General features: G+C 22.8%; 2 protein-coding genes across 5 annotated transcripts in view; both read left to right on the forward strand.

Moving 5' to 3' along the window:
* The window catches only part of LOC102672576, a 13,416-nt gene extending 10,286 nt beyond the window's left edge, over positions 1-3,130 (forward strand). For both annotated transcript variants that reach the window (XM_006615509.2, XM_006615510.2), the window contains 5 exons: positions 1-131; positions 231-643; positions 1,349-1,524; positions 1,631-1,821; positions 2,697-3,130. The exon at positions 1-131 is cut by the window's left edge and continues 1 nt beyond it. In XM_006615509.2, the coding sequence (XP_006615572.1) occupies positions 1-131; positions 231-643; positions 1,349-1,524; positions 1,631-1,821; positions 2,697-2,994 (1,209 nt within the window). In that variant the 3' untranslated portion in view covers positions 2,995-3,130. The remainder of the gene's footprint in view (positions 132-230; positions 644-1,348; positions 1,525-1,630; positions 1,822-2,696) is intronic.
* An 887-nt stretch (positions 3,131-4,017) lies between these two features.
* LOC102672255 (putative inorganic phosphate cotransporter) lies at positions 4,018-13,138 on the forward strand. Of its 3 annotated transcripts, XM_006615506.2 has the most exons (9): positions 4,018-4,200; positions 4,392-4,503; positions 5,188-5,447; positions 6,016-6,261; positions 7,337-7,421; positions 10,102-10,319; positions 11,634-11,783; positions 11,871-12,003; positions 12,597-13,042. In XM_006615506.2, exons 2-9 carry the CDS (start codon positions 4,479-4,481, stop codon positions 13,040-13,042), a joined length of 1,563 nt encoding a protein of 520 aa, XP_006615569.1. In that variant the 5' UTR covers positions 4,018-4,200; positions 4,392-4,478. The 3 variants fall into 3 exon arrangements, with proteins under 3 accessions (XP_006615569.1, XP_031366260.1, XP_031366261.1); XM_031510400.1 differs by lacking the exon at positions 4,018-4,200 and having other exon boundaries at positions 4,479-4,503; positions 12,597-13,138; XM_031510401.1 differs by lacking the exons at positions 4,018-4,200; positions 4,392-4,503 and adding an exon at positions 4,691-4,813 and having other exon boundaries at positions 12,597-13,138.
* The last annotated feature ends 1,250 nt before the right edge of the window (positions 13,139-14,388 follow it).

The following is a 14,388-nucleotide window of genomic DNA, read 5'->3' on the forward strand; positions in this document are numbered from 1 at the left end:
AATAAACATATGGTGCTACCGTTTATACCACCCAAGTTCGCGAACGCGGACTCGAACACCTTACTTAAGCCATCCGAATATTTGAAAAGTATTTGCAAGGTTTCAACAAAAAGCAACTTATTAAAAGCAAGGTCAGTAGAATATTAAAGAAAAAAATCAAAATATGATTTGTTTCAAATTTTTCATATTTGATATATCAAACTAGTTGTCAAAGTAAATAACATTCGTAGATCAGTGGACAATTTGGATATACAGAGCAGAAGCGGAGATCGAAGGGAAAGCTGTATTAGATCGGAAGGGATAGAAGATCAAGAACCCGAAATATTGGTAATAGCTGCGACAGAGGGGGAGCAAGAAAGAAAGAGTGTCGAGGAGGAGGAAAGGATAATAGTGGAGGAAGGGAAAGAATTAACTGCAGGACCTCCACCACCACCTATGTCACCACTTCAAAAATTGCGACGAGCCAATGAAGAATCTGGAATGGTTGCGAATGTTGATTTCGAATCGCCAAAAACACCACAACCACTCGCAACCATAAGTATTCAAGATCTGACGAGCATTCAGCTCCGAAGAACCACCACGAAAATGAATGCAACGAAAACATTTTCTGCTCCTCCGCCACGTAGTGTATCTATGACTAATGGTAAGTCACAGAATAATAACACAGAATAATAATAAAATTATATAGTACATACATGAAAAATAGAACTGAAAATATATAAATTCAAAAATTTACAATATTTAGATATCCATTTTGTTAAAAATATATTCTTTTGGTATCAATACATCATTAAACAAGTGAATCAACATAAGATAAATTTCTATAAGTCTGCTGATTAAATCATTTTAAATATTATTACTATCGTTATTTGGCGGAAATATCATTGTAGCAAATGTCTTTTATTAATATTTTTAGTTTTAAAAAGAATAATCACACGAAATCAATTCAGATGAAAATATGATGATTGATTAAAAATAATTATTTTTTTTTTTAGTCAAAAATTCATAAAATCATGGTCTAATAAGCAAGTACATTGTCTAAAGTAACACTGTTCCACTATTTCACCTTGTTAAGATATTTTATATATTATTTAATATATTATTATATATATTATATATATTATTTATATATTATTTCAATTCAATCATTATATGTTATGTGATATCATATTTCTACTTATGAAAAATTAGTAAATTCATATGAATGCGTAAACTACAAAATTTATATAAACAATTGATAAATGACGTTTCTAGAAAAATATAAAAAAAGAATCCCAATATTTTTCAGACATACTATATAATAACATTCGGAATTTAAATGAATTATTCAATTAATCGATGTTCTTAGTTTCAGAGTCATTCTTTATTCAAAAAACCGATTTGATCGCGGAACTAAAAAGAACTAAAGACATTCCTGGAATTAAAAAGCTAAAGGTGGAAATGGCACAAGTCGAGAAGACGCAAGAGCAGAATCTTATGTCCGAGATCAATAAAGTATTCAATGTTTCGAATTTCGTGGATCAGGTAAACAATTAGAATCGATTTTTTTTTTTCATTCTTCTTCTATTACATCATAGTATTTTTTTTTCATTTAACGCTTATTTAATGTTAATTTATCGATTTTCAAAAGATTCCAGAGAAAGATAGTTCCGGAAACGTGATACCAATATGGAAACGACAAATGTTAGCACGAAAAGCTGCTGAGCGAGCAAAGAAAGAATTAGAAGAACAAATTGCCAGAGAAAACGAAGAAAGACGACAAAAAGCGATTCCTGCTTGGAAAAGGCAACTTCTCGCTAAAAAGGATAATGAAGAAAAAAGGTTTAATTTGCTCGTTTATAATTATCATCAGATCAAACTTCATTTTAAAAACAATTTTTCTAAACTTTCTTTGTCTTGTCTGATCGTGGTTTTGAATTTAGGAATATAATTATTCAAATGTTAATAATAAGTTAATTTGATCGGTATATATTTATTTATTCATCAATATTATCAGAAAATACAATAAAAATATAAAAATCTAAATTCAAAAAATTTCCAAATTTATCATCGTGAAAAACTTCAATTTCTCCTTTTATCATCTAATTTCTTATGTCTGAATAAAATGCTAACACGATATTGATAATGTAATTTAATCTAACTTTAAGCAATAATTTAATTTAAATTACATAATACGCTAAAAATATCAAATTTTAAATATATATATTTTTGAACTAATTTTTAGATTCAAAATCGATATTTTTTTATTCATTGAATGCTATCAAAAAATACAATAAAAGTATAAAAAGTCTCATATTTAATAATGTCTATCCATTAATTAATTGATATCATTTCCGTAAAAATGACATCATAAGTATTCACATAATCAATTTTTAAATTCATTATCGTGAAAACAAATTTTTTTTTATCTCTTTTAAAGATAAATTCGCCAATGCGAAATCAATAACTTAATAATTTAATCTAATCTAATTTAAATTTATCAACTTAACCTAACTAAATGCTAAAAGTATCAGATTATAAATAAACATAAATAATGAATTCTTAAATTCAACCGTTATATTTTGTCTTTATTCATTTCGACTTATCGATATTAAAAAATATAAAACGAATTATTATTATTAAAAAAAAGTAATATCCCAAAATGAAGTTTAAACTTGTCATAATTCTAATAAACGATAATACTTTTATTTAAATAGACTGAGCCAAGCACATGTGATGCCAATATTCAAAGTGGATGCGACACCGTCACCAAGACGTGACGTTTCGCCTTCGTCAAATCCACCAAATCCACCAAATCCACAAAATCCGCCAAATCCGCCACGTACCCACCGACATGAAGAGAAATCAGAAACAGAAGAGAAAAAGGAAGACACGAATATTTCGAATCACGGATCGCATGCAACACAAGCGAATCAGATGGATGATAATACCCAAATTATTCCTTGGAGAGCACAACTCAGGAAAACTACCAGCAAGCTTAATATTTTGGATTAATTATTCGAATATCTTTCATTCGTTTATTCATCGTGATAATCGGAAGTGATAGAGACAGATTGCATTATGTGGTATTTGTATATAGAATCGAGTAAAATTTATATCAAGGAATTCACTGAAATGTTCTTCGAGTAACGTTGCTCTTTATCCTTCACAAATTTTTATTAATCGATTCAAGTGAAACTGATCTATACATTATTTTAATAAAGATTAAATAATATTCATTTTTAAAAACTGAAATCCGAAACAGAATCTTTTTGTTTATTTATAAAATAAAAATAATATCAAATGACAGATCAAAAAAAAAAAAGTGCATACAATAAACAATTTTTAAATTTGAATTTATTTTCGAATTACTTCATGCTTTGAATTAGTTAATTATAACTTCCATTCAAAAATTATAAAATATTTTTTGTCCTTAATAAAATTTCAATATTTTTTATAAATTATGAACTTAAATTGTATATATATATATATATATATATTTTGAAATATTCAGATCATTTTTAATACAGATTACTTTTTTTATTATATTGTTCCTGTCATGTTAAAGATAAATACGTAAATTCTTTTTTTTTTTTTTTTTGAGTAAAAATAGAGAAACATAATTTTTATTTTTAATTTCAGATTACAATAAATTTATTACAATTATGATAAAACAATATTTTATAATGAAATAAAACTCTGAAGCAAATGCATAAAAAAATCTTTCATATTTAAACTATAAATTTATATATAAATTTTCATAAATTATTGAATATTCACTGTATCTGGCATGAGAAGAACAATATGAATAAGTGACGTTCTTCGTATTTTTTTATTTTTGCTAGTTTTCAAATATATAAACTGTTCAAACGGGGATCTAAATAGTTGGCAAAGAAAAGAATGCATAAATATATATAACGAAATATTCGCGATCAGTTTAGTTTGATCATTAGAAGAGACGAATGTGCAACAGTAATAGTATGAGTGCAGTTGCAAATAGAGATAGGAATAAGAATACTAATACAAGCATACACAAACGCTTACCGTTAAAACAATTTGCGTTGTCGTAACGTCATCACTGGCACGCTGTGAGATTACCGCGCAGTTCAACTGACGTTGCCAATAACACACTGTGTTCTCGAACTCTTCGCGAGTTTTTTAACCATCGCCAGTTTTGATTCTCTTTCGTGACTTTATCTCTGACTCTAGAAGTATCTTGCATGTGTTTTGCATTTTTCTTCAATCAGTGGTTTCCAAACTTTTCAAATTGCATTTTGCAGAGGGAAAAGCACAAGTGTTTTCTAAAGCATTGAAACATCTGCCAATCAATTTTTCTATTTTTTTCTGAACTTTTCCTTGTCTTTTTTTACTCCTTTTCAAACTTTTTCTTAATCTTTTTTTAATCCTCTTCTAGCTTTTTTCTTCTTTTTCCTTAATCGATCAGCATTTAAGAAGAGCGATTTCTTAATTATTGTGTTACAACCGAATTATATCAAATAATGGCATCGAAATGGAAGGTTTTAGGTAAGATATCTTTACATTTATATATTTATATATCAAATCGAAAATAGATTTTGTTCAGCGTTAAATTAATTTTCTTCGCGTTCAAGGCATATTTAAAAATACAAATCATCACAATAATTTATGTTATCACAATTCTGTTTAACGATTCGTCGAACGATCGAGATGTATATACATTGAAATCGAATTTCTGAACTGAAGCAGAGAAGCATTCTGCGCAATGTAGCACGCTTACCTCAAAGAGGACCGTGATGCTATGCCAACCAACATGAATATAAATAGCAAGCGGATACAAGTCAAGTTCTGGGTGAAGGTTGTTGCCAATTTTCAAATGTTGCATTAAGTAACTCGAAAAAAAATTGTATTGCAATTTTAACGAAAAAACAACGATTTTTAATTTGTAAATTAGTACAATGGCGTAAGCGAAGTTGGTTTTTTTTTGAAAGTCGCACAACTATTCCCTTTACTCAACTGGTTAATTGTTCGCGATAAACCAATAGGATCATGCATCCACGAATATTATGCAACTTCCTTTAATTTTAATTTATCGAATAGTGGCGCTGTTCAATAGCACGATGCAACAATTGGAAATGATCTATTTGAAATGAATCGTGAATTTGAATTTAAGGATACAATAAGATGATTAGATTCTCAATGATTTCCTTAATTTCCTTTTCATGCTTTCAGATATATTAACATGCAAGCAAGTGTTAAACATCATGGTAATCTTTGGTTTCATGTTAAATTATATGTTACGTGTAAACATGACGATTGCCATAGTATCAATGGTGATTCCAAGCAAGGACAGTTCTCACTCGAGCGGCTATAATAGATCAAACGAGTGTTTCGATCATGAAATCAAAATAAACGTTTCTCTGCACAATAACGAATCAACGATGATCGCTTCTAATTCTACTATATCTTCGCTCCCCTATCCGCCTAGGCATGTACGTTACAGTTTATGCTTTAAAAATTTATCTTTTTTAAAAAGATCAATAATATAAATATTTTAGAAGAAAATTATTCAATAAAAATTAATTTAAATGGAAAGCAATCATAATTAAATTTTAAAGAAATTTTTCAAAAAAAAATACAAAAAAATTAACTATTAAATTAAATAATAACTTTTATTGTTTTAATTAAGAATAAATAAAAATGATTTCGATTACCGATAATTAATATCAATAATAAAACAAAAATATTTTTTTGTTATATTTTACCGTCGTTATTACTATTACTAATAATTAATATCAATCAATAATAAAAAATTAATTATAATTAAAAGAATATATATGTATACAATTATTCATAATTAAAATAAAATTTCATCATCGAATGATTTAACTAAAATTTTTAATATTTATAATTCATAAATCAATTTATTATTAAAAATCAAATTTATTCAAAAATATCCAAAAATATTAATTTGTATACTATAATTTTTGAAATTTGGATTATGATTTTTATTTTCTTTTTTCATTCCTTCAAAATGATCTCGTTTTTGCTACTTCTTAGGAAGAAATTAATCAAACGAGATATCCGTGGAACGAATACGAAGTTAATATCATATTGGGCAGTTTTTTCTGGGGTTACATATGTACCGAGTTACCGGGTGGACGACTCGCTGAAATAATAGGACCCAAAAGAGTTTTCGGACACAGTATGTTAGTATCCAGCGCTGTTACATTTTTAACACCTTGGTTGGCAACTTATGGCTATATTGCAGTTGCCATGTTAAGAACAGTAATTGGATTTATGCTGGTGGGTTTTCCTTACAATAATTTTCCTTACAATAATTTAAGAATTTATAATCAAAGCGAACTTTGACCAATTTCGATCAAACTCCATCATAATTTATAATTTAATTAAATATATTATTTCTACAATATAATCATAAATAACATTTAAAATTTGAGTAGATTTCTAGAAAATTTTTGTTTAAAGGATTCAAATCCAATGACTTTGATATATATTGTCAAAATCATAATATTGAATAACATTCAAAAAATTTTAGTTGACAATATTTATAAAAAAGTTATTAACAAAAAATTTAATGAATAGAATATCATGTGTAGAGATATTTAAAAAAGGATATTTTAAGTTTTGAAATTTTTTAGTTTTAAATAAAAAATATGAATTGCATTATATTATTCGAAAATGGAATTTCTTTATAATGAAATCTACTGTGTTTATATATAATACTTTATAAGATGATGTAATTCTATATTTATTTAATATTTATCTAATTTTTTACTTTTGATTTTTCTTTATATATAATTATTCTTTTAAAAGCTATCTAATTTAATTTTAATTTTAATTAAGAATTTCATTTCTTTTTTTTTTTTACAAAATATATGCGTGGACAAAATAAATTTCATTCTCCATTTCTATGAGCATTTTCAAAAAAAATCCAAATTTATATGATATATTATTTTATGGAAAGAAAAATCAAAATTATTAATTATTATATATTATATATTTTTAGTATGAAAAAATATTATTCATTCTTTTTTTGATAACAACTTTTTTATAAACAACGATTATCGGCTAGAATCCTTTGGATATTCAGGATCATGATCTTGATAACATGTATCTAACTTTTTTAAAAAAGTTTTATGGTTGGGAAATATACTGTATAAATATTTTAAGTTTATAATATTTTGTTAAAAAAAATTTTAACATATTGTAAAAAACTAAAGATTTTGGATATTTCTCATTTTTCTGGAAAAAACGAGAATTGATAAAGATTGTTTTTGATATAAATTTAATTTTTAGCAATTTTAATTGATTCGAATTAGTAAAATAGTCTTTATTATCAGTCTATTTCGACATACAGGGAGCTACTTGGCCTGCCATCCAACCAATGACCGCCCGATGGATACCACCAACGGAACGCAGCAAATTTGTCTCGAATATGATGGGTAAATAAACGTATGAATTATAAAATAAAATGGAAGGAAACATTCAGATAAATTTTTTTTTTTAATATTCGTAACTTTCAATAATAAAAAAAAAACTTGCTTTTTATAATATTTAAATTGAAATCTTATCAAGAAACTTTTTGAGATATTATAAATGAAAAAAAAATTAAATATAATTTTTATAAATTTAATAAATTTTTTTAGAATAATTTAACTAATTGTTTTCAGAAAATAATGTTTCTTTCTATGTAGAAATAATTTAGATGAAAAATTTGGAATAAATTAAAGAAAATTTTTATTTTACATTATTATTTTACAATAATTCTTAATTTATGTTATAAACATTATTTCATATATCATTATTTCATATATGAAAATCAACAAATTTTTAATAAAAGATTAAAAATATACTATAATTAATAATTATATAATGTAATAATAAAAATAAAATCAAAAAATATATTTAAAGAAAAGCTTTAAAAAAAACATACAATTAAAACTTCGAAACTCTTACGGCATTTCAAAAATTAATTTTATAGAAACATTTATATTACATACAAATTATATTACATATAAAATCTGAAATATTAAACATAAATTTTTTTTATAATTAGAAAATAATCATATGATTTTATTTTATTTTTTTTTTGTTTTGTTTTATCTCATTAAACAGATTAATATGTGATATCCACTTAAAAAATTTATTATATATCTAAAAACAATGAAAAAGTTCATACAAACATATGTTCTGAATATTAAAAATTTGAATTGAAATTTACCAAATAATAAAAAAATATTGAAAGATTAAATTCATTAATAACAATATAATGGAAATATTGAAATGCAAATATTTTTAGTTTTCTTTAATTAAATATAAAATGATAAAACATAAAATTATTCAGATTTCATAAATAGGAATAAATAAAGTATAAAATATAATATCTTCATTTTAATATTATTAATATTTTTAAAAAAGTTTGAATTTTCAATATTTCTATATTTTTTTATACCTAGTTAATGCAATTTTAATACAAAAAATAAAAAAAATTATTTTTATATTTAATTTATAATTAACTTAAATTTAAGTATTTATATTTTTCTAATTAGAATAGCATAGAGAAAGTAATTCATTCAAACAATTTTCTAAAGAAAAAAAAAAATAATAATATCAAAAATTTTATTTTTTCTATTAACAATTTTTTCTATTAACTTTTTCTATTAACAAAAAGACAAAAAGAAAAAAAGCTAAAATTTTAAATAAAACTTGAAACTTGAAATCAAAAAATTAAATATTAATTAATACATTTAATGTAAGTTATTTTAAATATTAAATATAAAATATAAAAATTAAATATACAAGAAGATATATTATTCTCCCCTTCTTTAAACTCGTCGTTAAAATGAAAACTAATATGTGTAATAGTAGTCATGGATCTATGATTGATTATGAATCATGAACATGGATAACATGAATGATTATGAACATGGGGTCGACCTGAATTTAATATACGTATATTCGAAGCATGAATTCGATAACTCACAGAATGTATTTTAAACATAAAATATAAGATAATTTTTCAAATCAACATATTAATATTTATTTTATATTTTCAATTATAAAACATTGTTATAATCTAAAATCAAAGATAAAATCAAAGATAATATTAATATCCATGCTCAAAACAAAAATCTGCACATCATATTTCTAATTCTGCTCTTTTTTGTATTGCTCTTTATAAAAATATTTTTACTTCATATTTGACTATATTTTTTACAATCAATTTCCAATGTGAATATGTAAAATCTTATATATATATTACAACTTTGTATAAATATCGAATTAGATTTTCGTACATACAAATGAAAATTAACATTTATTTTATAAAAAAAAACATATTTGTTTTCAATGTAACATATAATTCAAAATATTACATTTCATTTTCCTTCATAAAAAAAAAGCATATATGATAGGATTTGATACGAAATAAAATATATTATCACTTTTTATTAAAATTAATTATTAAAATTAATATATTGCAATGATTTCCAATAAAAAATATCATTTATAATAATAATTATATATTTGAAAAATTATGAAAGATAGAATATAAAAGTATATTTCTTTTTTGTTAAAACTTAAAATTTATATATTTAAATGTATAAATTGAAAATGAAATTCTATATATATATCTCGTATAAAACATATTTCGTTTATAATGATGAAAAAATTACATTTAAATAATTAATGATAAATATGATGTAAGATTTTTTCTGATTTGGTAATTAGAAAATGTATAAAAGAATATAATTGAAATCGAATTCCAATTGACTTTTCTTATATAAATTTATTTTATTAATTAATTATTTTTTAACAGCAAAATATTTTCTAATCAATTATTTAAAAAAATTCTAATATGATTTTTTTTATGATAAGATAGTGAAATAAATTATTTTTCGCAACAAAATCAAAATGTGCTACTATTTTATAATGATTTTATAATGAATTATTATTTAATTTTATAATGAAAAATGAAATATATTTTCTTTTTGTTGAATATTAAAAAAATATTCTATTTTCTATAAAACAAATAAAATATATTACTTTTTATATAATATTGAAATACAATAAAAATGAAATACAATAAAAAATGAAAAAAAATTTCTTTATATATGTATTTAGCTTCGTCGCTCGGGGCAGCGTTAACAATGCCAATTTGCGGATTTTTAATTGCTTACTTTGGATGGGAATCTGTATTCTACGTAACAGGAACAATAGGTCTTATGTGGAGTATAGCTTGGTTTCTCTTAATATTTGACTCTCCCGCCCAACATCCGAGAATTTCGATCGAAGAACGTCGATACATCGAAGAATCGATCGGTACTACCACTACAACAAAGGTGTAATAAAGAATTGAAAAAATGTAATTTATTATTCAATATGGATGAAAAGTTCAAGGAATATTTTTTTTTTTTTTTTGAAAAAGAAATAGAATCTTTCGTATTTGTATTAATAAAAAAATAGAAATAGATAAAATAATTTTCAAATGATAGAATAAATCATTCTATTTCAATGTTAAACTTTATTTATTCAAATGAAAATCAACAAATTTAACACTTTATATAATATTTAATCTATATATTTTTATCATAAATGATAATTATGATAAAATATGATAATCAATTTTATCATAAATTTTTTAACATAAATAACTATATAGAATTATATTCTTTTTGTCCTTCATACGATCATTTTTTTTTTTTGCATAATGCATATTTATGCATTTATGCAAAATTTGAATGTATAAAATAGTCTACTAGAGAATATATATTATATGTAAAGATACATAAAAAATTCAAAGTATAGTATAAAAGATTTATTACATTATTAAAGATATACATTATTAAAGATATAAGACAAGTTTTCATCATATTTGTGAAAATTTAATTTTGCATAAAAATCCAGAATCTAATAATGATTATATTATATGATTATGATTAGGATTCGTTATTGTATATAATATAAATATCAAAGCAGTTATAAAGCAGTTATTGAAAATAAAATAATTGAATGTTAGGTAATAATATGAGAGTATTCAAATAATAACGATGCAAATATAGGAGATTCTATTCTATTATATTGAAAATGTTGCAGTTATTATAATGTTCTCTTAGTATTAGTACAAATATACTATACTATTAGTACAAATTTTTGACAATATTATAATACTTGTATTACAATATATATAAAATATTATAATACTTCAATCTTTTGAAAAAAAACATTTTTTATAAATTATGAGATTTGTAAAAAACATAATATGATATTTATATCAAATAAAAAGAAGAGTTTCGAAAATTGAGTGAGAATATAAATTTTAAATATTATCATATCAATAATTAATAAATTCATTTCAATAATTTTCAAAATATTTTTTAAATTTAATCTTAAAAAGTCAAGACTTCTTGTGACAATAAAACCTTTGAAACGAATTTTGGAAAAAATTTAAATTAATTGAAGAGAATATTATCAGTTTACAGAAAAAATTACAGAAAAAAATTGTTGCTACTTTTTTGATATAAAAAAATAAAAAATATTTTACAAACTTTTTATCCATATTAATGATTCAATGCAAATTATATTATACAAATATAATTATAGTATATATATATTATATATAGTACATATAAATTATACTATTTATTCTTTTACAGAGATTATCCGTCCCGTGGAAATGCATTTTTCTTTCAATTCCTGTTTGGTCTATCGTGCTGACTCACAGCTGCAATGTGTTTGGTTATTTTACCGTTGTCAACCAACTACCAACGTACATGAAATATATTTTAAACTTTAATATCAAAGAGGTTTGTATTGACATTGTTTTATGAAATGATTATTCTCTTTTATATTATTCTATCAAATCGATTGTTTTTCTTTCTTCTCCTCTATAGAATGGAATGTTATCTTCCTTACCATATCTCGGAAAATATATCTTTGCCGTGACAACATCAACTGTGGCTGATTATTTATTTAAAAGTAAGAAACTATCGGTAACATCTATTCGAAAGATATTTACTTCTTTTGGTAAGTATAGAAATTGTTCAATATTATCTAAATTCAAAACTATGAAATTTACATAATACTATATCATGAACAATATTATACTTATAATATTAGATGTAGACATATTTCACGCTATATTACTTATAACAATATACAATATTTATTTATTGTATTGATTTATTTCTTTATAAAACATGTATTTTTTTCTTTTTAATATAATTGGAATTAATTTTTATCATAATACTTTGTTGAGATAAAAGTAACTCACTGTAAAACATTACTGAAACATATTACATATCAAATTGTAACAAAAAAAAAACATTACAATATCTTTTAATTCTATTTATAATTTTTGATAATAATCACAAAAATAATCAAAAAATAAGTAATCATTTGTATAAGAAATACAATGTCGTGTCGAAAGAGCATTATATTTCTAAAATACAATCTTCGTAAAAGTCAATTAATATTCTTTGTGCAAAAATTATATTTTATACTAACATTAATCCGAGTTCCTGTAAAAAGCTTTGAACTCTAAATAAGAAGTTCATCTTGCTCTACATCAATCATTTTATTTCATTTTATTTTCTTTTCTTTTCCTTTTTTTTTTTTAGCTGTATTAACTCCAGGATTATTAATGATCATACAAGCAAATTACGGATGCGATCGTGTTACATCTGTATCAATCTTTACGATCGCTCTGACGATTAACGGTGCAGTAACGGCAGGTTATCTGGGAAACGGCTTAGACATTGCACCCAACTTCGCAGGAACTATCTTTGGTATGATGAATACACTTGGTTCTCTAGGCGGATTGCTAAGTAGCTACATGGTTGGCACGATAACCTATAAAAATCAAACTTACACTCGATGGAGTATTATTTTTTGGATATTGGCATCGATTTATTGTTTTGGTGCTTTCACATTTCTCATTTTTGGTAGTGGTCAATTACAGACATGGAACAATCCTGAACAAAAGCAAAACCGAAAAAAAACGAATACAGATAATAATTTTGATGCAATAGAATTTGCATCGCTAAAGGAAAATACTGTTTCTTAACTATCGAGAGATTTTGTTAAACTGATTATTTAATTTTAAAGGTTAGGTAGTTAGATAACTATAAATTATAACTGTCAATAATAATTGTATTTTATCTATCTGTTGTAATTTTTCATTGTTATCGTTATATAGTTCATTGTTAAATAATTGTAAATTTTAAAGTTTTGAAAAATAGGCAAATTTAATCATTAAATATTATTCCTAATTTATTCCTAATAAAGAGAGTAAAAAAATAAAAAGAAAAATACAAAAGAAATTAAGTTAGGTTATATTATATCATATATAAATAAATTAAAAACTGAAATTAAAAGTAACTATGAATAAAAAAAGTATGATATATACAATAAGATTAAAATAAAGAATAAAGAGAAAAGCATTAAAGAAAATATAAAATAATGTTAAGAAAGAAATATAATAAAATCAAAGACAAAATATAAAAGCGCTATTTTAGTTAGTATTAAGAATTTGTAATATTTGTAAAACAATATAAATTAAAAGACATTCAGAATCAAAAGGTATGGAGTGAAAATAAATAAAGTATTCTTATTTTTGTTAAATTATTAATTTCATATATTCAAAGTATATTAAAAAAATATTTAGATAAATTGAAAACAAAGAAATGGACGAAATCATAGACGAGATATAAAATACATATATTTTTCATTTTATGAAATTTTGTATCACGTAAATAAAATATTGTGAAAAATCAATATTGTGAAAAATTATTTTACTCATAAATATAATCATTTGATGGTAGTCAATAGCTATTAATAAATTTTTATTTATTAAAATTTTAAAAGAATTTAAAGCAATTGCATTGTATGCAACTGACAACTATTGATAGCAATTTCGTATCGTAATGAGATTTCTAACATGCAATAATTTATGTTTTTCTATCTGATTAAAATATTATTTTTTTAATTGTAAAAAAAATTTTTTTTAAATTATTTAATTCAATAGAATTTGAATTTTTTTTAAATTTTTTGTTTTTATTAATTTGAATATTATTATTTTTAATATACTAATTAGAGAGTTCCCTTACATACTCTATTATCAAAGACTTACGATAAATTAATTACCAACAATAAATATTATTTTAATTTTATCTTATATGATTATTAAATAATAGCAAATATAAAGATAAATATTTTATCTTTACATTTTATAAAAAAATATTTATAGATTAAATAAAAATTGATTTTATTACACAGTATGATATAATAAATTTGAAATACATATGATATATAAAGATAAGTAGTTTATAATCGAATATTTTTATATAGTTTATAATCGAATACTAATATTTTGACTTCTTATGAATTTTTTTATCCAATTAATTAAATAAT

This window comes from Apis dorsata, unplaced genomic scaffold (genome assembly GCF_000469605.1).
Source record: "Apis dorsata unplaced genomic scaffold, Apis dorsata 1.3 scaffold_225, whole genome shotgun sequence".
In the NCBI taxonomy this organism is placed as follows: domain Eukaryota; kingdom Metazoa; phylum Arthropoda; class Insecta; order Hymenoptera; family Apidae; genus Apis; species Apis dorsata.

Excerpts from the sequence above, each read along its gene's own strand:
- LOC102672255 (XM_006615506.2), top strand. The coding sequence starts at position 4,479 with ATGGCATCGAAATGGAAGGTTTTAG. Across the intron at positions 10,320-11,633 it reads GTACTACCACTACAACAAAG|AGATTATCCGTCCCGTGGAA; the intron begins GTGTAATAAAGA and ends ATTCTTTTACAG. Across the intron at positions 11,784-11,870 it reads TAAACTTTAATATCAAAGAG|AATGGAATGTTATCTTCCTT; the intron begins GTTTGTATTGAC and ends TCTCCTCTATAG.